This window comes from Salmo trutta, chromosome 31 (assembly GCF_901001165.1).
Source record: "Salmo trutta chromosome 31, fSalTru1.1, whole genome shotgun sequence".
Lineage (NCBI taxonomy): Eukaryota > Metazoa > Chordata > Actinopteri > Salmoniformes > Salmonidae > Salmo > Salmo trutta.
Window position 1 is genome coordinate 12895900 of NC_042987.1, and position 26733 is coordinate 12922632.

At 41.7% G+C, this 26733-nt stretch overlaps 1 protein-coding gene across 2 annotated transcripts in view; it reads left to right on the plus strand.

Annotated features, from left to right (window-relative positions):
- Positions 1 to 26733, plus strand: part of LOC115169568 (corticotropin-releasing factor receptor 2-like) — a 110880-nt gene that overhangs the window by 69191 nt on the left and 14956 nt on the right. For both annotated transcript variants that reach the window (XM_029725306.1, XM_029725307.1), the window contains 2 exons: positions 22099 to 22184; positions 26455 to 26561. In XM_029725306.1, the coding sequence (XP_029581166.1) occupies positions 22099 to 22184; positions 26455 to 26561 (193 nt within the window). The remainder of the gene's footprint in view (positions 1 to 22098; positions 22185 to 26454; positions 26562 to 26733) is intronic.

Below are 26733 nucleotides of genomic sequence, written 5' to 3' on the forward strand. Positions count from 1 at the left end.
ACCTCGTGGGGTTGCAATGATCATGAGAATGGTGAGGAATCAGCCCAGAACTACACGGGAGGATCTTGTCAATTATCTCAAGGCAGCTGGGACCATTGTCACCAAGAAAACAATTGGTAACACACTACGCCGTGAAGGACTGAAATCCTGCAGCGCCTGCAAGGTCCCCCTGCTCAAGAATACATATACATGCCCGTCTGAAGTTTGCCAATGAACATCTGAATGATTCAGAGGACAACTGGTGAAAGTGTTGTGGTCAGATGAGACCAAAATGGAGCTCTTTGGCATCAACTCAACTCGCCGTGTTTGGAGGAGGAGGAATACTGCCTATGACCCCAAGAACACCATCTCCACCGTCAAACATGGAGGTGGAAACATTATGCTTGGGGGTGTTTTTCTGCTAAGGGGACAGGACAACTTCACCACATCATTTGACGAGGCCATGTACTGTCAAATCTTGGGTGAGAACCTCCTTCCCTCAGCCAGGGCATTGAAAATGGGTCGTGGATGGGTATTCCAGCATGACAATGACCCAAAACACACGGCCAAGGCAACAAAGGAGTAGCTCAAGAAGAAGCACATTAAGGTCCTGGAGTGGCCTAACCAGTCTCCAGACCTTAATCCCATAGAAAATCTGTGGAGGGAGCTGAACGTTCGAGTTGCCAAACGTCAGCCTCGAAACCTTAATGACTTGGAGAAGATCTGCAAAGAGGAGTGGGACAAAATCCCTCCTGAGATGTGTGCAAACCTGGTGGCCAACTACAAGAAACGTCTGACATCTGTGATTGCCAACAAGGGTTTTGCCACCAAGTACTAAGTCATGTTTTGCAGAGGGGTCAAATAATTATTTCCCTCATTAAAATGGAAATCATTTTATAACATTTTTGACATGCGTTTTTCTGGATTTTTTTGTTGTTATTCTGTCTGTCATTGTTCAAATAAACATACCATTAAAATTATAGACTGATCATTTCTTTGTAAGTGGGCAAACATACAAAATCAGCAGAGGATCAAATGCTTTTTTTCCCCACTGTACATGGGCTACATATACTGAGACAGTATATGTGCGGTTTCCCTCGCTCGGATGATTTCTCTGTTGAGATACATTTGAGCCACCTGCGAATTTAAGGGAAATTATTAAACAAAGAGACGAAAGAGACATTTGAATGTTACATTTTTTGGGGAAGCCTGGCTTCCATTGACATGCATAAATACATGCCACTGCGCTCCAATAGGCCAAAGATCAAATGCATGATCTATGTCTGTAATACCTACATGTTTTAAACAGACCACCATAGTCCCTGTGCCCAGGAATGCCAAGGTAACTTGTCTAAATGACTATCGCCCCATAGCATTCACATCTGTAGCCATGAAATGCGTTGAAAGGCTAGTCATGGCTCACATTAACACCATCATTCCAGATACCCTGGACCCACTGCAATTTGCATACCACCCCAACAGGTCACGCAATCTCTATTGCGCTCCACACTGCCCTCTCCCACCTAGATAAGAGAAACACCTATGTGAGTATGTTGTTCATTGACTGCAGTTTCAACACCATATTGCCCTCATCACAAAACTCAGGACCCTGGGACTGAACACCTCCCTCTGCAACTAGAACCAAGACTTCCTGATGGACCGCCCCTAGGTGGTGAAAGTAGACAACAAATCCGCCACGCTGACCCTCAACACAGGGGCCCCTCAGGGGTGTGTGTTTAGTCCCCTCCTGTACTTCCTGTTCACCCACAACTGTGTGGCCGTGCACGACTCCAACACCATCATTAAGTTTGTTGACGACGGTGGTACAGTTCACTCTTACAAAAAGGGTTATTTGCGGAGGAATAGGGTTCCACCAAGAACCGTTTTGATCAGAATAAACATTTTTGGAAGAAAGGGTTCTTTGATGATTCATTGGAAGGCAAACATGATTATTTGGAAGGCAAGAAGGGATCTACATAGAACCATAGATAATATTTCCCAGCATGCTCTATTGCAGGGAGAATTTCAGAATATTTGTTTTACTGTAATATCTGTATTTTTGCATGTACATTGACTAGTTGATTAAAAACGAATCCAATCTGTTTGTAATTGGATTTACTGCACCCGTTACTGAGATGGTTGTTCCAATTTAGATGACTGAGGTAGTCTCAGTATACTCTGGCTGGATTCCAACAGGAATTACACGTCACTTTGCAAGCCACCATTATGTGACTTGCAGGCCTGATGTGGCCAATAAACTAGGAGACTCCTATCACCACTGTGTTAAGGTATATAGTAACTAGGCCCTCAAAGAAAGGCCTTATGATATATGTAATGAATTGTCAGAAATAATTACTGTAATTTCCGGACTATTAAGCGCACCTGAATATAAGCCGCACCCACTGAATTAAAAAATATATATTCTTTTGAACATAAATAATCCGCATGTGTCAATAAGCTGCAGGTGCCTACCGGTACATTGAAACAAATGAACTTTACACAGGCTTTAACCAAACACGGCTTGTAACAAAAATAAATAGGCTTTAACGAAACACGGCTTGTAACAAAAATACAAAATTAGCAGTAAGCTTTAGTTGTCTTTTTGCACTGAGTCAATTCCTCACGCTTCTGTTTCCAACGACTTATCATCGACTCATTAAGACCAAGCTCCCGTGCAGCAGCTCTATTTCCTTTCCCAACAGCCAGATCAATCGCCTTCAACTTGAAAGCTGCATCATATGCATTTCTCCGTGTCTTTGCCATGATGAGGGTGACAAAATGACTACCGTAATCAGAATGATGGGAAGTTTGAGAGCGCTCGATTTAATCTAAACAGTAAACAAAAAAGTTGTTTGACCTTAACCCGTTTGGCAATTTCATTGGGCTAATGAAAGCTTCATGCCGCCCAAAAAACTGAGCATGTCACAGAATGTGTTTTTTTGGAGAAAAAAAAATTGAGACGATTCTAGGAAGAACCTTTAGATAACATATGGAATTGTTTTAAGACGGTCATACTATGGATCATTTAGCTGTTTGATTTTGAATTTTAGGACCCCTTTAGGTATATAAAAGGGCAGTATGATTTGATAAAAAATATTGATTTGGTCATTTACTACTAAAGTCCATAGAAACACAATCAATAAAACATTAATAAATGGCAAAAAAGATAATTCAAAAAATAAATCATAAGAAACAAGGTTTTGAAGTTGATGTCCTATATCTAGGAGATATAAAAAAACTCTGGGAAAATATATAAATATATATATATATATATATTATTATTATTATTATTATTATTATTATTATATATATATATATATATATATATATATATATATATATATATTTTTTTTTTTACACATTTAACCCATTTTCTTGGGTAGGCACAAAACTACCTTCATACTTTCATTTGTTACCTTCAGACGAGTCCCGTGACACTTGAGGGGGGTTGTAGAGAAAAACGGAGAACACCGTCATGTCTGTGAAAATCTCCCCTTTCCACATTAGTTTCTGGCCCAAACGGTTTGGACGCTATCAAACAGAAGTTGGCACATCGACGGTACCGACTTCAGACGAGTCTTCTGACACTTGTGGGGGACGGAGAGCAAAACGGAGAACATCGTGTTTCTGATTGTTTGTAGGTCAAACCGTTTGGACGCTACTGTCGTTTATGTGACAAGATTTTCGGGATGTCTCATGGTCTGACAAACACAGCTCTAGCTCTGCCACCTTTCGCAGCTAATGCGGAAGTGCGACACTGGCGGATGAAGTTGATTGAGATGCATCCAATGCAAATAAAACCCAGATATCTCTAATTTACACTGATGGATTTTTATGGGGATTTTTTTTTTTTACACAACTGCATCATTGAGAGCTTCTTGACTGCTTGGCATCCGACCTCAAGGCGCTACAAAGGGTAGTGCGTACGGCCCAGTGAATCACTGGGGACGAGTTTCCTGCCATCCAGGACCTCTATACCAGTCAGTGTCAGAGGAAGGCCCTAAAAACTATTTTGACTTGCTGTTTATTATCTATCCTGTTGCCTAGTCACTTTACCCCTACCTATATGTACATATCTACCTCAATTACCTTGTACCTCAACTCAGTACTGGTGCCCATCTATATAGCCATCATGACTCATTGATTCCTCCCATTTTTATCCTTGTATTGTTTTAGCAGACTTGCTCTGGATGAGAGTAACTTACAGTAGTGAGTGCATACATTTTCATACTGGTCCCCATGTGAATTAAACCCTCAACCCTGGCATTGCAAGCACCATGCTCTACCAACTGAGCTACATGGGACTACTACATTGTTGGGAAGGGCCCGTAAGTAAGCATTTCATTGTTAGTCTACACCGGTTGTTTACGACGCATGTGAGAAATACAATTTGATTTGATTTGATTCTTTGAATTTAGTCTTGCCATCTGTGTTGATTTCAATATTACATAATAATCATTAATGTGCTGTATTTAAGTGAAGTAGATAATAGTAACACAACTATCATTCATGTGTAGTAGCAGTTATGAAGAAAGTTTATAATAGTGATACAACAATAATACTTCCTTTATTAGGTAAATAATAGATAATAACTACTACAAGTGGCATAATGCTATGTAAGTTGATAATAGTTACACACCAGTCTTTCACTTAGCGCTCTCCTGTGAGCCGAGAAAAGATTGTTACCTCAACCCTCAGGTCAAAGTTGACCACTTTAAAAAAAATTCTGCCACTCTTGACACTTTAGGAATAACAATGTTCATTCATGAAAGGGGATTTGCAAAGCCTCTTAATCCTCCAGTAAAACATTAGCATATCTTTAAAACCTCTTACTGTAGCTAATTGACTTTGAACTACATGTTTTCCTTCTGCATTTCCACATTTTCGACATTTCAATGTACTTTTTTTATATCCTTGATACTTCATGAATTTTATTTATTTTTATAATCCTTTTAAAGCTGCAATATGTAACCTTTTTGGTAACTGGACAAAATTCACATAGAAATGTGTGGTATAGATCTGTCATGCTCATTGAAAGCAAGTCTTAAAAAGCGGTAGATCTGTTCTATGTGCACTATTTCTATGCTTCCCGCTCTTAAGTTTTGCTTTTAGTGTTTAACTTTTGGTTTTGTACACCAGCTTCAAATAGCTGAAAATACTATATTTTCAAACCGATGGTAGACGATACAATGATTCTCTACACTATACTTGTTTGTTTTGTCACATAAAATAAAATTAGGGAAAACTATTAGAATATTAGCAACCATGAAATGGCTTAGCGATTTCTGCATAGTGCATCTTTAATGATTTGCATGTCCATTTAATGAAAAATGATCTGTAAATTTCAAATGAACCAGGTATCAGTCTTGCTTAATGCATCATAGTTGCTCTTGTATACAGTACTGGCGAATTATTTTCTTTTCAACATTGTGCTACTGTATGATTGTCTCTCTTTTGTATAACAAGTTATACAAAATCATGATGTATACAGCTAGCATATTCCTATGGTAATGAATGAAAAATGCAAAAATGGGGAATATTCAGTGACCTTTTTATAAAAATATTGGCAAGATGATAGATTAAAGAAGCAGGGTTAGATGAGTAAGTGGACAAGAGTGACAGTGGGGATGAATAGGGACAATCAGAAGTACCATGCAATCTGGTTTATTACCTTTCAACACCTGATTATGCATACAGCTAACATGTATGCAACACCAGGTATCACAGTATTAGTTAGCCCATGTTAAATAAAATTGGTCTGAGTTCAATGGTATTTCCTAATCAACAGTAAGACCTCCACTCAAAATCAAAAAATGTAGCAGTGAATATATATTTAACAATAAAGAATCAACAAGAAACATGGTTTGATTGAATGCAGAGGACACCTTCAGTCAAATAATTTGGAACAAACAGACAACATGAGTCCCATGAGACAAGGCAAAACAATCAATGACATGACCAAACCAAACACATTGAGCCTGTTCATTTGACCCTTTTCAACAAAACTAACTGGACATGTTCATTGATCCACTGACAGAGACATTTTATACAGCAGCTTCTGATGCTGCTAATCACATCTAAGGCCAAGTAATGCACAGTACTGTAGGGGACGGCAAATGCCTTGTTTCACAGATGACAGCTTGACTAAATACATTTTGAGTATAATTTCAGGATATTGACTCTCCCTAAAGATTCATCCTCCTCTGTACTTAGAAACTCGAGAGTTGACAAAGTACATCCAAATTAATTGGGTGGCAGTCTGGGAATAGTCAAGCAATACAGGCAGCCTTGTACAGTAGCTCAACCACCCCCAGTCCTACACTTGTAAGACAAGGAGAATTTTCACAGATAGTATGATATTAACACAGAGAAATAGTAATTGTCTTTGCAAAGTATGCTCTTTCAGTGAACAAATGAGGGCTTGGGAGCAGGATCAGATGCTTGTGCCTGTGAGCTATTCCACTGAGTCAGCAGTAATTTGAAGCATTGGTGCAGGGAAAGAGTACAGATCTCTGACTAACCATCTGTACTTTACGCATGATGAAGCTAAGTTAATCAGATATCTGTTTCTCTTTCCAAAGCATGGTACTAGAGGTAGTTTCAGTGCTTCCTTTCAGCTTGGTAAGGGGGAACTAAGATGTCTGTGTATACACTACCTGATTGAAAGTATGTGGACACCTGCTTGTCGAACGACTAATTCCAAAATCATGGGCATTAATATAGAGTTGGTCCCCCCTTTGCTGCTCTAACAGCTTCCACTCTTCTGGGAAGGCTTTCCACCAGATGTTGGAGCATTGATGCGGGGACTTGTTTCTATTCAGCCACAAGAGCTTTTAGTGAGGTCGGGCACTGATGTTGAGTGATTAGGCCTGGCTCGCAGTCAGCGTTCTAATTCATCCCAAAGGATTTCGATGGGGTTGAGGTCAGGGCTCTGTGCAGGCCAGTCAAGTTCTTCTACACCAATCTCGACAAACCATTTCTGTATGGACCTCGCGTTGTGCACGGGGGCATTGTCATGCTGTAACAGGAAAGGGCCTTCCCCAAACTGTTGCCACAAAGTTGGAAGCACAGAATCATCTAGAATGTCATTGTATGCTGTAGCATTAAGATTCCCCTTCACTGGAACTAACGGGCCTAATCCAAACCATGAAAAACAGCCCCAGACCATTATTCCTACTCTACCAAAATGTTAAGTTGGCACTATAGATTTGGGCAGGTAGTGTTCTCCTGGCATCCGCCAAACCCAGATTTGTCCATCGGACTGCCAGATTGTGAAGCGTGATTCATCACTCCAGAGAATGCGTTTCCACTGCTCCGGAGTCCAATAATGGCAAGCTTTACATCACTCCAGCCGACGCTTGGCATTGCGCATGGTGATCTTAGGCTTGTGTGCGGCTACTCGTCCCCTGAAACCCATTTCATGGAGCTCCCGACTAACAGTTCTTATGCTGACGTGGCTTCCAGAGGCAGTTTGGAAACGAGGAAAGATGATTTTTACACGCTTCAGTACTCTGCGGTCCCGTTCTGTGAGCTTGTGTGGCCTACTACTTCGCAGCAGAGTCGTTGTTGCCCCTAGTTGTTTCCACTTCACAATAACAGCACTTACAGTTGACAGGGCAGAAATTTGCCTAACTAACTTGTTGGAAAGGTGGCATCCTATGATGGTGCCACGTTAAAAGTCACTGAGCTCTACAGTAAAGCCATTCTACTGCCAATGTTCTACTATGGAGATTCCATGGCTGTGTGCTCAAATTTATACACTTGTCAGCATCGGGTGTGGCTGAAATAGCCGAATCCACTAATTTGAAGGGGTGTCCACATACACTATATATACAAAAGTATGTTGTTTATAGTGTTGGAGGGGGTTACGCAAAGTTTGAAGAGACTCCAGCAGGTAGTAGAATTCCATATCCCCTTTTAACTGCTAGTGATCAAAAACGAATGAAAACATAATAATCTCTAATAAAAAGGTATAATTCTGTCAGTACCGCAGTATGATCAGTGTGCAGATTCAACGTCAAACAGTACTCGATTCCTGCCCCACAGCCGATGACTGATGGCTATCAAAGAGTTTTGTGTTTGATACACAGGACAGGGCAGATGTTTTTATGTTTACAATAGTACAAATAGTGTACTCAATACACTGTGAAAGTATATTTTATAGTTTAATCCCAAAATGTTTTACCATTTTGGGATTAAACTATAAAATATGTGCACTGTTAATACAATAGCAAGTGACAGTGTTTTTTTCACATTTGTATCAGTCCTTCGTATGACAGTAGGCTGTGCTTTGGCCAGTGGCTAACGCAATAGTATCTTTGACATTGACTCATGAGTTCTAAAAAAGGAACAGCCGAAGGACACACTTGGCAGAGCACTGGAACATTCAAGTATATTTTCTCAGCATTATATTTTCTTGGTTTAATTTCAGTAGGTATCTACTGAAATACAGGAGACACTGATTTCAGCTTATTGAAGAAACTCTAAAAACACATACACAAATACAACATCAACGTTTATTTGTCACGTGCTTACTTACAGGCTCTAACCAACAATGCAAAAAAGGTATTAGGTGAACAATAGGTAAGTAAAGAAATAAAAGCAGTAAAAAAGACAGTGAAAAATAACAGTAGCGAGGCTATATACAGGCACCGGTTAGTCGGGTTGATTGAGGTAGTATGTACATATAGATATGTTTAAAGTGACTATGCATATATGATAAACAGAGAGTAGCGTAAAAGAGGGTTTGGCGGGTGGTGGGTGGCGGGACACAATGCAGGTAGCCCGGTTAGCCAATCAAATCATATTTATTTATAAAGCCCTTCTTACATCAGCTGATCTCAAAGTGATGTACAGAAACCCAGCCCAAAACCCCAAAACAGCAAGCAATGCAGGTGTAGAAGCACGGTGGCTAGGAAAAACTCCCATGAAAGGCCAGAACCTAGGAAGAAACCTAGAGTGGAACCAGGCTATGAGGGGTGGCCAGTCCTCTTCTGTGCCGGGTGGAGATAACAGAACATGGCCAAGATGTTCAAATGTACGTAGATGACCAGCAGGGTCAAATAATAATAATAATCACAATGGTTGTTGAGGGTGCAACAGGTCAGCACCTCAGGAGTAAATGTCAGTTGGATTTTCATAGCCGATCATTCAGAGTATCTCTACGGCTCCTGCTGTCTCTAGAGAGTTGAAAACAGCAGGTCTGGGACAGGTCCCCAATGTGCGGGGGCACTGGTTAGTCGGGCCAATTGAGGTAGTATGTACATGAATGTATAGTTAAAGTGAGGCTCATAGCAAGACAGAGTATATTTGAGGCCACAATGTAATATGGTAGGCCCTTTTCATCTTCGGTCACTGAGCAACACACAAAAAGCATTTGTCTCTTTGGAAAAGTGCCCAGAGTGAGTGCATTTGGTGATCAAATTAAATTGACTTCTTCATCCTCTGACCCAGAAGCTTCACCGTGATGACATGACGAATGAGATTCTTAAAGGGGTAGCTGTAAAATTCTGGAGAAATATAGCACTTGTATACATATAGATAGTTATACCCCACTGCAATTCAATACACTCATAAATGTGCAAATGTATGCAGTATTTCACTCTTATTGTAATTATTATAGGTAATATTCCATAGAAATCTGTAAAGTTACGTTAAAGGCTAGTAATTAATGCATTATATCTAATCTAAAAGTTCCTCCAAAATGACAGAAGCTGCTGTGTACAGCAGCTTGGTGGAGAGCATCCTCACGTTCAATATGACAGTCTGGTATGGTAATCTGAGCATGAGGAACAAAAGCAAACAGACCAGAATAGTAAACACAGCCAGCAAAATAATTGGTCGACCACAGGCACATTTTGAGCATTCTGTTCCACAAGGCAACCAAAAAGAAGACACTGGCTGTCGTTGGCAACCCCTCCCACCCTCTACACCATCAGTTTGAGAGGCTTCCCTCTGGCCGGCGCTTCAGAATGCCAATGGCCAAGAAGAATGTGTTCAAACGTTCATTCGTTCCTTGTGCTGTTGGACTAATAAATGCAAAGTAAATTATCTGAATTTCTGCATAAATTGGTCATAAAATTAGATCTGATCTTCATCTAAGTCACAAAAACAGACAAACACAGTCTACTTAAAACCTCTTAAGGGTCGGATCCTTTTTTTCATTTTTTACATAAAATGACATACCCACATCTAACTGCCTGTAGCTCAGGACCTGAAGCAGGGATATATGCATATTCTTGATACCATTTGAAAGGAAACACTTTGAAGGTTGTGGAAATGTGAAATTAATGTAGGAGAATATAAGACATTAGATCTGGTTAAAGACAATACAAAGAAAAATACATCTTTGAAGTGCAAGAGAAAGGCCATAATGTATTATTCCAGCCCAGGCGCAATTTAGATGTTGGCCACTAGATGACAGCAGTGTATGTGAAAGACTGATCCAATGAACCATTGTTTATCTGTTCAAAATGTTGTTTCAAGACTGCCCAATGTGCCTAATTGGTTCATAATTGTGCACTCTCCTCAAACAATAGCATGGTATTATTTCACTGTAATGGCTACTGTAAATTGGACAGTGCAGTTAGATTAACAAGAATTTAAGCTTTCTGCCCATATCAGATATGTCTATGTCCTGAGAATATTTACTTACATGGAACACTTAAAACCTCTTGCTAAATAAGCTCAACCCTCCCGTGTGGGGGACTCAGGTCCCGTAGAGGTTAACCTGTTGGGGATAGGGGGCAGTATTTGCACGGCCGGATAAAAAACCTACCCGATTTAATCTGGTTACTACTCCTGCCCAGTAACTAGAATAGGCATATAATTGTTTGATTTGGATAGAAAACACTCTAAAGTTTCTAAAACTGTGAATGGTGTCTGTGAGTATAACAGAACTCATATGGCAGGCAAAAACCTGAGAAGATTCCAAACAGGAAGTACCCTCTCTGACCATTCCTTGGGCTTCTTGGCTCTGTTTATTGAACATTTAGGATCTTTGCTGTAACGTGACACTTCCTACGGCTCCCATAGGCTCTCAGAACCCGGGAAAAGGCTGAATGATGTAATTCCTGAAAAACATTAGCGCATTTTGTAAGTGGTCGATCTGAGGACAATGAGACTGGAGGCGCGTGCACGAGCCGACACCATGTTTACTTTCTCTCTCTTTGAACGAAAACAACGACTCCCGGTCGGAATATTAGCGTTTTTACTAGGCTAGGTGGGACGCTTGCGCTTGCGTCCCACCTACTCAACAGCCAGTGGAATCCCGTGGCGCGTTATTCAAATACCTTAGAAATGCTATTACTTCAATTTCTCAAACATATGACTATTTTACACCATTTTCAAGACAAGACTCTCGTTAATCTAACCACACTGTCCGATTTCAAAAAGGCTTTACAACGAAAGCAAAACATTAGATTATGTCAGCAGAGTACCCAGCCAGAAATAATCAGACACCCATTTTTCAAGCTAGCATATAATGTCACATAAACCCAAACCACAGCTAAATGCAGCACTAACCTTTGATCAAATCAAATCAAATCAAATCAAATGTATTTATATAGCCCTTCGTACATCAGCTGAAATCTCAAAGTGCTGTACAGAAACCCAGCCTAAAACCCCAAACAGCAAGCAATGCATGTGAAAGAAGCACGGTGGCTGGGAAAAACTCCCTAGGAAAAACTCCTGAGAAAGGCCAAAAACCTAGGAAGAAACCTAGAGAGGAACCAGGCTATGAGGGGTGGCCAGTCCTCTTCTGGCTGTGCCGGGTGGATATTATAACAGAACATAGTCAAGATGTTAAAATGTTCGTAAATGACCAGCATGGTCAAATAATAATAATCATAGTAATTGTCGAGGGTGCAACAAGCACGTCCGGTGAACAGGTCAGGGTTCCGTAGCCGCAGGCAGAACAGTTGAAACTGGAGCAGCAGCATGGCCAGGTGGACTGGGGACAGCAAGGAGTCATCATGCCAGGTAGTCCTAGGGCTCAGGTCCTCCGAGAGAAAGAAAGAAAGAAAGAGAATTAGAGAGAGCATATTTACATTCACACAGGACACCGGATAAGACAAGAGAATACTCCAGATGTAACAGACTGACCCTAGCCCCCCGACACATAAACTACTGCAGCATAAATACTGGAGGCTGAGACAGGAGGGATCAGAAGACACTGTGGCCCCATCCGATGATACCCCCGGACAGGGCCAAACAGGCCGGATATAACCCCACCCACTTTGCCAAAGCACAGCCCCCACACCACTAGAGGGATATCTACAACCACCAACTTACCGTCCGAAGACAAGGCCGAGTATAGCCCACAAAGATGTCCGCCACGGCACAACCCAAGGGGGGGGCGCCAACCCAGACAGGAAGACCACGTCAGTGGCTCAACCTACTCAAGTGACGCACCCCTCCCATGGACGGCATGGAAGAACACCAGTAAGTCAGTGACTCAGCCCCTGTAAAAGGGTTAGAGGCAGAGAATCCCAGTGGGAAGAGGGGAACCGACAAGGCAGAGACAGCAAGGGCGGTTCGTTGCTCCAGCCTTTCCGTTCACCTTCACACTCCTGGGCCAGACTATACTTAATCATAGGACCTACTGAAGAGATAAGTCTTCAGTAAAGACTTAAAGGTTGAGACTGAGTCTGCGTCTCTCACATGGGTAGGCAGACCATTCCATAAAAATGGAGCTCTATAGGAGAAAGCCCTACCTCCAGCCGTTTGCTTAGAAATTCTAGGGACAATTAGGAGGCCTGCGTCTTGTGACCGTAGCGTACGTGTAGGTATGTACAGCAGGACCAAATCGGAAAGATAGGTAGGAGCAAGCCCATGTAATGCTTTGTAGGTTAGCAGTAAAACCTTGAAATCAGCCCTTGCCTTAACAGGAAGCCAGTGTAGGGAAGCTAGCACTGGAGTAATATGATCAAATTTTTTGGTTCTAGTCAGGATTCTAGCAGCCGTATTTAGCACTAACTGAAGTTTGTTTAGTGCTTTATCCGGGTAGCCGGAAAGTAGAGCATTGCAGTAGTCGAGCCTAGAAGTAACAAAAGCATGGATTAATTTTTCTGCGTCATTTTTGGACAGAAAGTTTCTGATTTTTGCAATGTTACGTAGATGGAAAAAAGCTGTCCTTGAAGCAGTCTTGATATGTTCTTCAAAAGAGAGATCAGGGTCCAGAGTAACGCCGAGGTCCTTCACAGTTTTATTTGAGACGACTGTACAACCATCCAGATTAATTGTCAGATTCAACAGAAGATCTCTTTGTTTCTTGGGACCTAGGACAAGCATCTCTGTTTTGTCCGAGTTTAAAAGTAGAAAATTTGCAGCCATCCACTTCCTTATGTCTGAAACACAGGCTTCTAGCGAGAGCAATTTTGGGGCTTCACCATGTTTCATTGAAATGTACAGCTGTGTGTCGTCCGCATAGCAGTGAAATTTAACATTATGTTTTCGAATGACATCCCCAAGAGGTAAAATATATAGTGAAAACAATAGTGGTCCTAGAACGGAACCTTGAGGAACACCGAAATTTACAATTGATTTGTCAGAGGACGAACCATTCACAGAGACAAACTGATATCTTTCCGACAGATAAGATCTAAACCAGGCCAGAACTTGTCCATGTAGACCAATTTGGGTTTCCAATCTCTCCAAAAGAATGTGGTGATCGATGGTATCAAAAGCGGCACTAAGATCTAGGAGCATGAGGACAGATGCAGAGCCTCGGTCTGACGTCATTAAAAGGTCATTTACCACCTTCACAAGTGCAGTCTCAGTGCTATGATGGGGTCTAAAACCAGACTGAAGCGTTTCGTATACATTGTTTGTCTTCAGGAAGGCAGTGAGTTGCTGCGCAACAACTTTTTCTAAAATTTTTGAGAGGAATGGAAGATTCGATATAGGCCGATTAGTTTTTTATAATTTCTGGGTCAAGATTCGGCTTTTTCAAGAGAGGCTTTATTACTGCCACTTTTAGTGAGCTTGGTACACATCCGGTGGATAGAGAGCCGTTTATTATGTTCAACATAGGAGGGCCAAGCACAGGAAGCAGCTCTTTCAGTAGTTTAGTTGGAATAGGGTCCAGTATGCAGCTTGAGGGTTTGGAGGCCATGATTATTTTCATCATTGTGTCAAGAGATATAGTACTAAAACACTTTAGTATCTCCCTTGAGCCAAGGTCCTGGCAGAGTTGTGCAGACTCTGGACAATGAAGCCCTGGAGGAATACCCAGATTTAAAGAGGAGTCCGTAATTTGCTTTCTAATGATCATGATCTTTTCCTCAAAAAAGTTCATAAATGTATTACTGCTGAAGTGAAAGCCATCCTCCATTTGCGAATGCTGCTTTTTAGTTAGCTTTGCGACAGTGTCAAAAAGAAATTTCGGATTGTTCTTATTTTCCTCAATTAAGTTGGAAAAATAGGATGATCGTGCAGCAGTGAGGGCTCTTCGATACTGCACGGTACTGTCTTTCCAAGCTAGTCGGAAGACTTCCAGTTTAGTGTGGCGCCATTTCCGTTCCAATTTTCTGGAAGCTTGCTTCAGAGCTCGTGTATTTTCTGTATACCAGGGAGCTAGTTTCTTATGACAGATGTTTTTAATTTTTAGGGGTGCAACTGCATCTAGGGTATTGCGCAAGGTTGAATTGAGTTCCTCGGTTAGGTGGTTAACTGATTCTTGTCCTCTGACGTCCTTGGGTAGGCAGAGGGAGTCTGGAAGGGCATCAAGGAATCTTTGGGTTGTCTGAGAATTTATAGCACGACTTTTAATCTTCCTTGGTTGGGGTCTGAGCAGATTATTTGTTGCAATTGTAAACGCAATAAAATGGTGGTCCGATAATCCAGGATTATGAGGAAAAACATTAAGATCCACAACATTTATTCCATGGGACAAAACTAGGTCCAGAGTATGACTGTGGCAGTGAGTAGGTCCAGAAACATGTTGGACAAAACCCACTGAGTCGATGATGGCTCCGAAAGCCTTTTGGAGTGGGTCTGTGGACTTTTCCATGTGAATGTTAAAGTCACCAAAAATTAGAATATTATCTGCTATGACTACAAGATCCGATAGGAATTCAGGGAACTCAGTAACGAACACTGCATATGGCCCAGGAGGCCTGTAAACAGTAGCTATAAAAAGTGATTGAGTAGGCTGCATAGATTTCATGACTAGAAGCTCAAAAGACGAAAACGTCATTGTTTTTTTTTTTGTAAATTGAAATTTGCTATCGTAAATGTTAGCAACACCTCCGCCTTTGCCGGATGCACGGGGGGTTTGGTCACTAGTGTAACCAGGGGGTGAGGCCTCATTTAACACAGTAAATTCATCAGGCTTAAGCCATGTTTCAGTCAGGCCAATCACATCAAGATTATGATCAGTGATTAGTTCATTGACTATAACTGCCTTGGAAGTGAGGGATCTAACATTAAGTAACCCAATTTTGAGATGTGAAGTATCACAATCTCTTTCAATAATGGCAGGAATGGAGGAGGTCTTTATACTAGTAAGATTACTGAAGCGAACACCGCCATTTTTAATTTTGCCCAACCAAGATCGAGGCACAGACACGGTCTCAATGGGGAAAGCTGAGCTGACTACGCTAACTGTGCTAGTGGCAGACTCCACTAAGCTGGCAGGCTGGCTAACAGCCTGTTGCCTGGCCTGCACCCTATTTCATTGTGGAGCTAGAGGAGTTAGAGCCCTGTCTATGTTCGTAGATAAGATGAGAGCACCCCTCCAGCTAGGATGGAGTCCGTCACTCCTCAGCAGGCCAGGCTTGGTCCTGTTTGTGGGTGAATCCCAGAAAGAGGGCCAGTTATCTACAAATTCTATCTTTTGGGAGGGGCAGAAAACAGTTTTCATCCAGCGATTGAGTTGTGAGACTCTGCTGTAGAGCTCATCACTCCCCCTAACTGGGAGGGGGCCAGAGACAATTACTCGATGCCGACACATCTTTCTAGCTGATTTACACGCTGAAGCTATATTGCGCTTGGTGACCTCTGACTGTTTCATCCTAACATCGTTGGTGCCGACGTGGATAACAATATCTCTATACTCTCTACACTCGCCAGTTTTAGCTTTAGCCAGCACCGTCTTTAGATTAGCCTTAACGTCGGTAGCCCTGCCCCCTGGTAAACAGTGTATGATCGCTGGATGATTAGTTTTAAGTCTAATACTGCGGGTAATGGAGTCGCCAATGACTAGGGTTTTCAATTTGTCAGAGCTAATGGTGGGAGCCGTCGGCGTCTCAGACCCCACAGCGGGAGGAGCAGAGACCAGAGAAGTCTCGGCCTCCGACTCCGACTCGCTTAACGGGGAGAACCGGTTGAAAGTTTCTGTCGGCTGAATAAGCGACACCGGTTGAGCATTCCTACAGCGTTTCCCTCCAGAAGCCATGAGAAAGATGTCCGGCTGCGGGGACCGTGCGAGGGGGTTTATACTAACGTTACTATCTGTACTTGCTGGTGGCACAGACGCTGTTTCATCCTTTCCTACACTGAAATGACCCTTGCCTAACGATTGCGTCTGAAGCTGGGCTTGCAGCACAGCTATCCTTGCCGTAAGGCGATCGTTCTCCTGTATATTATGAGTACAACGACTGCAATTAGAAGGCATCATGTTAATGTTACTTAGCTTCGGCTGTTTGAAGTCCTGACGAACCATGTCCAGATAAAACCTCCGGGGTAGGAAAGTTGAATGAAAAAAAAAGTTGAGTGAGGGAAAAAGTAAAAATATACGGTAATGAAAAAGTAAAAACCGTCAGGTAGCAAAGTGAAAACGGCAACAAAAACGCACAACAGCGTAAACAAGTCTGCAAGTTGTGACCGGAAGCAGGAAACGGATGTTGTAATGGTCAGTTCATTGTCATCTTCATCAGATGACAATCTTAGGACATTATGTTATACAATACATGCATGTTTTGTTCAATCAAGTTCATATTTATATCAAAAACCAGCTTTTTACATTAGCATGTGACTAGCATGTGACTAGCATTCCCACCGAACACTGACGGTGAATTTACTAAATTACTCACGATAAACGTTCACAAAAAACATAACAATTATTTTAAGAATTATAGATACAGAACTCCTATATGCACTCGCTATGTCCGATTGTAAAATAGCTTTTCGGTGAAAGCACATTTTGCAATATTCTAAGTAGATAGCCCGGCATCACAGGGCTAGCTATTTACACACCCAGCAAGTTTAGCACCCACCAAAGTCAGATTTACTCTAAGAAAAATGTTATTACCTTTGCTGTTCTTCGTCAGAATGCACTCCCAGGACTTCTACTTCAATAACAAATGTTGGTTTGGTCCCAAATAATCCATAGTTATATCCAAATAGCGGCGTTTTGTTCGTGCGTTCAAGACACTATCCGAAAGGGTAAATAAGGGTTACGCGCCCGACGCGTTTCGTGACAAAAAAAATCTAAATATTCCATTACCGTACTTCGAAGCATGTCAACCGCTGTTTAATAGATGATGTTATTACGAAAACATTGTACCTTTAAGAGTTTTCCTAGTATATGCCTGATGTTTATACATTGTACGTTGTGTGGAAAATGTCCAAATCAAAGAGAATGATAGATAAAATGTGAAGTTAGTTGTCTAAAATTGGATTTGAGTAAAATCTAGACCTTGCCTCTTAACTTGGTACGCCCAGAGAATTGCCCAAAAGGCTGTTACGCCCACTTCTGACCCGAGGGTATAAGAAATGGGGTTAAGGATGAACAGATCAGACTAAGTGACCTAAGCTGCAGCCAAGGTCTAAAAGGTCAACGAACTCCAAAACGCAACACAAGGTCGAAGACAAAAATCTTTTTCTACCCAAGCTACGGATGAGTAGCTGTGTCTAAGTGGGTGAATTCAAGCCGAACCACCAAGCTTCCACTCTCCATTGAATCATGGGTATCTACACTGTTTCATCCCTATGCTGTGAGCTCTGAGCTACAGAGCTGTCTGTGCTCAGAAGACCCCTTTCAGAGCAAGGGCGAGGAATCAGACCACTAAGCCAAAAAGGACACTGACATCGTGAGGACAACCAGAGAGTTGCGCCGGAGAAGTGCGTCATTGAGAAGCCTAAACGACTCACACGGAGCTTCCCATCTGAGACCTCCAACACGTAATTACATCATTATATTCTGACCCATAAGAGCGGCAGTTCGGGGCAAGGCTAGGGTTAAAATAAGCATAGCTGACAAATGCACCCAAATGTATATTTCTCTTGGGTACTTTCTCTTTTTCTCTCTCTTTTAAATCCCCATTTTGGGTAACACGCCCCATAGTGTGTTGGCCCATTATACTAAGTTCTAATCAATAGCCTAGACTGTGTTTTTGTGTATGTGTATCTTTTATCATCAGTTTAGCTTTCTAGTAAATAAATAATAAACTAAGATTGGTGTGGTACGAAGTTATTGGTGGGACCCGGGTCCGAGCAGATTCCCGGATTATGCGACGTTCAGAATGAGACTGTAGAGGGAATTGATTAATTAGCAACTGTTGTAAAATCGGTATTCTGATATTCTTTGAGTTATTTTCGGAAATAGAAAGTCAATAAAACAAATTTTCCCATGGTGCCCCAGGTTAATGAGTTGATAATTGCTTGATTCATTTAATCACGCAATTATAAACCGTTAATCATTCGATGAGCAACAGTTGTCACATTAACTAATACAACGTCATGACAGAGGGCTCTTCGATACTGCACGGTACTGTCTTTCCAAGCTAGTCGGAAGACATCCAGTTTGGTGTGGCGCCATTTCCGTTCCAATTTTCTGGAAGCTTGCTTCAGACCTCATGTATTTTCTGTATACCAGGGAGCTAGTTTCTTCATCAGGCTTAAGCCATGTTTCAGTCAGGCCAATCACATCAAGATTATGATCAGTGATTAGTTCATTGACTATAACTGCCTTTGAAGTGAGGGATCTAACATTAAGTAGCCCTATTTTGAGATGTGCGGTATCACGATCTCTTTCAATAATGGCAGGAATGGAGGAGGTCTTTATTCCAGTGAGATTGCTAAAGCGAACACCGCCTTGTTTAGTTTTGCCCAACCTAGGTCAAGGCACAGACACGGTCTCAATGGGGATAGCTGAGCTGACTACACTGACTGTGCTAGTGGCAGACTCCACTAAGCTGGCAGGCTGGCTAACAGCCTGCTGCCTGGCCTTCACCCTATTTAATTGTGGAGCTAGGGGAGTTAGAGCCCTGTCTATGTTCGTAGATAAGATGAGAGCACCCCTCCAGCTAGGATGGAGTCCGTCACTCCTCAACAGGCCAGGCTTGGTCCTGTTTGTGGGTGAGCCCCAGAAAGAGGGCCAATTATCTACAAATACTATCTTTTGGGAGGGGCAGAAAACTACATGACCAAAAAGTATGTGGACACCTGCTCGTCTAACATCTAGTTCCAAAATCATGGGCATTAATATGGAGTTGGTCCCCCCTTTGCTGCTATAACAGCCTCCACTCTTCTGGAAAGGCGTTCCACTAGATGTTGGTACATTGATGTGGGGACTTCCATCTAGCCACTAGAGCATTAGTGAGGTCAGGCACTGATGTTGGGCGATTAAGCCTGGCTCGCAGTCGGCATTCCAATTCATCCCACAGGTGTTCGATGGGGTTGAGATCAGGGCCCTGTCAAGTTCTTCCACACCATCTCGACAAAGCATTTCTGTACGGACCTCACATTGTGCACGGGGGCACTGTCATGCTGAAACAGGAAAGGGCCTTCCCCAAACTGTTGCCACAAAGTTGGAAGCATGGAATCGTCTAGAATGCTGTATGCTGTAGCGTTAAGATTTCCCTTGACTGGAACTAAGGGACCTAGCCCGAACCATGAAAAAAAACCTCTGACCATTATTCCTCCTTTTTGCATGCTACGCGCTTCAGGATTCTTGTATGGCCTACCACTTCGCAGCTGAACTGTTGTTTCTCATGGATATTTCCACTTTACAATAACAGCACTTACAGTAGACCAGGGAAGCTCTAGCAGAGCAGAAATGTTATGAACTGACTTGATGAAAAGGTGGCATCCTATGACGGTGCCATGTTGAAAGTCACTGAGCTCTTCAGTAAGGCCATTCTATTGCCAATGTTTGTCTATGGAGATTGCATGGCAGTGTGCTGGATTTTATACACTTGTCAGCAATGGGTTGTGGCTGAAATAGCCAAATCCACTAATTTGAAGGGTGTCCAAATACTTTTGTGTATACAGTGAGGGAAAAAAGTATTTGATCCCCTGCTGATTTTGTACGTTTACCCACTGACAAAGAAATGACCAGTCTATAATTTGAATGGTAGGTTTATTTGAACAGTGAGAGACAGAATAACAACAAAAAAATCTAGAAAAACGCATGTCAAAAATATTATAAATTGATTTGCATTTTAATGAGGGGAATAAGTATTTAACCCCTCTGCAAAACATGACTTAGTACTTGGTGGCAAAACCCTTGTTGGCAATCACAGAGGTCAGACGTTTCTTGTAGTTGGCCACCAGGTTTGCACACATCTCAGGAGCGATTTTGTCCCACTCCTCTTTGCAGATCTTCTCCAAGTCATTAAGGTTTTGAGGCTGACGTTTGGCAACTCGAACCATCAGCTCCCTCCACAGATTTTCTATGGGATTAAGGTCTGGAGACTGGCTAGGCCACTCTAGGACCTTAATGTGCTTCTTCTTGAGACACTCCTTTCTTGCCTTGGCCATGTGTTTTGGGTCATTGTCATGCTGGAATACCCATCCACGACCCATTTTCAATGCCCTGGCTGAGAGAAGGAGGTTCTCACCCAAGATTTGACGGTACATGGCCCCGTCCATTGTCCCTTTGATGCAGTGAAGTTGTCCTGTTCCCTTAGCAGAAAAACACCCCCAAAGCATAATGTTTCCACCTCCGTGTTTGACGGTGGGGGATGGTGTTCTTGGGGTCATAGGCAGCATTCCTCCTCCTCCAAACACGGCGAGTTGAGTTGATGCCAAAGAGCTCCATTTTGGTCTCATCTGACCACAACACTTTCACCCAGTTGTCCTCTGAATCATTCAGATGTTCATTGGCAAACTTCAGGTGGGCATGTATATGTGCTTTCTTGACAGGGGGACCTTGCGGGCGCTGCAGGATTTCAGTCCTTCACGGCATAGTGTGTAACCAATTGTTTTCTTGGTGACTATGATCCCAGCTGCCTTGAGATCATTGGCAAGATCCTCCCGTGTAGTTCTGGGCTGATTCCTCACCATTGTCATGATCATTGCAACTCCACGAGGTGAGATCTTGCATGGAGCCCCAGGCCGAGGGAGATTGACAGTTCTTTTGTGTTTCCTCCATGTGCGAATAATCACACCAACTGTTGTCACCTTCTCACCAAGCTGCTTGGCGATGGTCATGTAGCCCATTCCAGCCTTGTGTAGGTCTACAATCTTGTCACTGACATCCTTGGAGAGCTCTTTGGTCTTGGCCATGGTGGAGAGTTTGGAATCTGATTGATTGATTGCTTCTGTGTACAGGTGTCTTTTATACAGGTAACGAGCTGAGATTAGGAGCACACTCTTAAAGGGAGTGCTCCTAATCTCAGCTTGTTACCCGGGAACCAGAAATCTTTCTGATTGAGAGGGGGTCAAATACTTATTTCCCTCATTAAAATGGCAATCAATTTATAACATTTTTGACATGTGTTTTTCTGGATTTCTTTGTTTTTATTCTGTCTCTCACTGTTCAAATGAACTTACCATTAAAATGATAGACTGATCATTTCTTTGTCAGTGGGCTCCCTCACTGCATATAGTGTATGTCCAGTTTTAAATTTGATAATTTGACAAACATCTCTGGATGAATTTATTCTGGCGCTGTGTGAAACTTGTCTTTTGCAACTGTATCTGGGAAACGATGTAATGCTATGGTTTATCGGTCTTATATTTATCTGCTATTACGATGCCCTATAAAAGCATTTCTAATGGCTTATAGAGCAACAATGCAATTATCAAAACATAGCCCTCCCGTGGCTTCCCCATTGATTTTAACCACACACCCACACTCTTTCTGTTAACTCCATTGAATGTACTTTTACTTACATTGTATCCCATAAGTAATGTGACCATAAGTTTACAATCCTCTCGCTCCTCTTTTCACAGGGAGCGCATACAGAGAATGCATAGATAATGGAACGTGGGCTCTGAAGAGCAACTACTCCAGTTGTGAACCCATTTTGGAGGAGAAGGTTGGTAGGACTTGTGTATGCAGATCAAGGTCTCCAATTCTTTTCTGAGGTTTAGGCTGATTGCTTTTGATTTTTCCACGATGCCAATCAAAGAGGCACTGAGTTTGAAGGTAGGCCTTGAAATACATCCACAGGTACACCTCCAATTGACTCAAATGACATCAATTAGCCTATAAGAAGCTTCTAAAGCCATGACATCATTTTCTGGAATTTCCATGCTGTTTAAAGGCACAGTCAACTTAGTGTATGTATACTTCTGACCCACTGGAATTGTGATACAGTGAATTATAAGTGAAATAATATGTCTGTAAACAATCGTTGTAAAAATGACTTGTGTCATGCACAAAGTAGATGTCCTAACCGACTTGATAAAACTATAGTTTGTTAACAATAAATTTGTGGAGTGGTTGAAAAACAAATTTTAATGACTCCATCCTAAGTGTATGTAAACTTCAACTGTGTCTGTCTGTCTGTCTGTCTGTCTGTCTGTCTGTCTGTCTGTCTGTCTGTCTGTCTGTCTGTCTGTCTGTCTGTCTGTCTGTCTGTCTGTCTGTCTGTCTGTCTGTCTGTCTGTCTGTCTGTCTGTCTGTCTGTCTGTCTGTCTGTCTGTCTGTCTGTCTGTCTGTCTGTATGTATGTATGCAGTACCAGTCAAAAGTTTATTTTTACTATTTTCTACATTGTCTAATAATAGTGAAGACATCGAAACTATGAAATAACACATATGGAATCATGTAGTACCAAAAAAGTGTTAAACAAATCAAAATATATTTTAGATTTCAGTATTCTTCAAAGTTGCCACCATTTGCCTTGATGACAGGTTTGCAAACTCTTGGCATTCTCTTGGCATTCTCTCAACCAGCTTCACCTGGAATGCTTTTCCAACAGTCTTGAAGGAGTTCCCACATATGCTGAGCACATCTTGGCCTCTTTTCCTTCACTCTGTGGTCAAACTCCAATCATATCATTGGGTTGAGGTCAGGTGATTATGGAGGCTTGGTCATCTGATGCAGCGTTCCATCACTCTCCATCTTGGTTAAATAGCCCTTACACAGCCTGAAGGCGTGTTGGGTCATTATCCTGTTGAAAAAAACCCGACTGTCCCACTATCGCAAACCAGATGGGATGGCGTATCGCTGCAGAATGCTGTGGTAGCCATGCTGATTAAGTGTGCCTTGAATTCTAAATAAATCACACACAGTGTCACCAGCAAAGCACCCCGACACATTAACTTTTAAGAATGCACACCTGTTATTTGAAATACGTTCCAGGTGACAACCTCATGAAGCTGGTTGAGAGAATGCCAAGAGTGTGCAAAGCTGTCAAGGCAAAGGGTGGCTATCAGAATAATCTCAAATATACAATATATTTTGATTTGGTTATCACTTTTTTCGTTACTACATGATTCCATGTGTGTTATTTCATAGTTTTGATGTCTTCAATATTATTCTACAATGTAGAAAATAATAAAAATAAAGAACAGCCCTTGAATGAGTAGGTGTGTCCAAACTTTTGACTGGTACTGTGCACTACCGTTCAAAAGTTTGGGGTCATTTTGAAATGTCCTTGTATTTGAAAGAAAAACATTTTTTTTGTCCATTTAAAATAACATCAAATTGATCAGAAATACAGTGTAGACATTGTTAATGTTGTAAATGACTATTGTAGCTGGAAACGGCAGATTTTTATTTTATGGAATATCTACATAGGAGTACAGAAGCCCATTATCAGCAACCATCACTCCTGTGTTCCAATGGCACGTTGTGTTAGTTAATCCAAGTTGATCATTTTAAAAGGCTAATTGATCATTAGAAAACCCTTTTGCAATTATGTTAGCACAGCTGAAAACTGTTGTTCTGATTAAAGAAGCAATAAAACTGGCCTTCTTTATACTAGTTGAGTATCTGGAGCATCAGCATTTGTGGGTTTGATTACAGGCTCAAAATGGCCAGAAACAAATAACTTTCTTCTGAAACTCATCAGTCTATTCTTGTTCTGAGTAATGAAGGCTATTCCATGCGGGAAATTGCCAAGAAACGAAAGATCTCGTACAACACTGGGGAATACTCCCCTCGCAGAACAGTGCAAACTGTCTCTAACCAGAATAGAAAGAGGAGAGGAAGGCCCTGGTGCACAACTGAGCAAGAGCACAAGTACATTAGAGTGTCTAGTTTGAGAAACAGACACCTCACAAGTCCTCAACTGGCAGCTTCATTAAATAGTACCCGCAAAACACCAGTCTCAACGTCAACGGTGAGGAGGCAACTCCGGGATGCTGGCTGCCTAGGCAGAGTTGCAAAGAAAAAGCCATATCTCAGACTGGCCAATAAAAAGAAAAGATTAAGATGGGCAAAATAACATGGATGCTGGACAGAGGAAGATTGGAGAAAAGTATTATAGACAGACAAATCTTTGTTTGAGGATTTCGGATCACAGCGATGAACATTCGTCAGATACAGAATTTTTTAAAAAGATGCTGGAGGGAGGAGTGCTTGATGCCATCTGTCAAGCATGGTGGAGGTAATGTGATGGTCTAGGGGTGCTTTGGTAATGTTAAAGTGGGAGATTTGTACATGGTAAAAGGGATCTTGAAGAAGGATGGCTATCACTCCATTTTGCAACGCCATGCCATACCCTGTGTACGGCGCTTAATAGGACAATGGCCCAAAGCACAGTTCCAAACTATGCAATAACTATTTAGGGAAGAAGCAGTCAGCTGGTATTCTGTCTATAAGGGAGTGTCCAGCACAGTCACCGGATATCAACTTTATTGAGCTGTTGTGGGAGCAGCTTGACCGTATGGTACGTAAGAAGTGCCCATCAACCCAATCCAACTTGTGGGAGGTGCTTCAGGAAGCATGGGGTGAAATCTCTTCAGATTACCTCAACAAATGGACAACTAGAATGCCAAAGGTCTGCAAGGCTGTACTTGCTGCAAATGGAGGATTCTTTGACAAAAGCAAAGTTTGAAGGACCAATTATTATTTATAACCTCGTCAACGCCTTGACTATATTTCCTATTCATTTTGCAACTCATTTCATGTATGTGGCGGCAGGTAGCCTAGTGGTTAGAGCGTTGGGCCAGTAACCAAAAGGTTAATGGATTGAATCCCCGAGCAGGCAAGGTAATCTGTCGTTCTGCCTCTGAACAAGGCAGTTAACCCACTGTTCCCAGGGAGGCTGTCATTGTAAATAAGAATTTGTTCTTCACTGGCTTTCCTAGTTAAAACCAGGTTAAATAAGTGTTTTCATGGAAAATAAGGACATTTCTAAGTGACCCCAAACTTTTGAACGGTAGTGTATATATAATCTAATTAACTTACAACTATAAACTTTTTTTTATATACTGTAGATATACCATCAGGGGAGCCTAAAGATAAATAATCCACTTGTTTGGAGACAAAAAATGTCCATCAGTTTTTAATAATGCATTCAAATTTAAGGTGTGTGTGTACAGGGCAACTGGCCCCAGACCCCCCCCCCCCTCCAATTGGTTAATGACATTAGTAGCTACTCTCTTTTTATGTTTCAAAAGCGGCTACTTCAAATGTTAGCTCAATTTACAAAGCTCTGATTTATGAAATTCACAAAAAAATTGGAAACAAATAAAATCCTAGCTTTGTGGAATGTTTGTTCATTGATACTAGTCCAGTCAGCTAAAGTAGGTCATTTATTATCAGAATGTTCCATGTTTCCATATTTAGTTTTAATGATTTCTTTTGAAGGTGAATTGTGCATTGCAAATGCATGTCTCTGTCAACGTGTATGTACGGGTAACTGCCAAAATAATGGAAACACAAGTAAATGAGGTATATAAAGTACATTGAAAGCTGGTGCTTCCACACAGGTGTGGTTCCTAAATTAATTATGCAATTAACATCCCATCATGCCTTGGGTCATATATAAAAATGCTGGGCAGGCAATTACTTTGGGCATCATTTTGGCTACCATGGCTATGCCCCCATAGGATGACAATGCCCCCATCCACAGGGCATGAGTGGTCACTGAATGGTTTGATGAGCATGAAAATGATGTAAACCATATGCCATGGCCATCTCAGTCACCAGATCTCAACCCGGCGCCTGAGACAGCGTTTTCCACCACCATCAACAAAACACAGAATTATGGAATTTCTCTTGGAAGTATGGTGTTGCATCCCTCCAATAGAGTCTCAGACACTTGTAGAATCTATACCAAGGTGCAGTTACCTGTATTAATCATTTTGTGTCTTTCGAGATTTTGAAGTAGAACTTCTGATATTCTCTCCTCAGAGGAAATACCCAATGCACTATAAGATTGCTCTGATCATCAACTACCTAGGCCACTGTATTTCTGTGGGAGCTCTTGTCGTGGCCTTCGTTCTCTTCTTATGCTTAAGGCAAGTACAGAAATAGTACCCTTGTAAATTAATTTGCGGTACGTGACCTCTTACAAAACAATGAGCGGCATTTATTTGAACTGCAGGATTGCCCTCCATTAACACATTTAATGTAAAATGAAGAGGTCCCTTTCAGTTGAAAACACAAGTATGTTGTATGTTGAGTACTGTA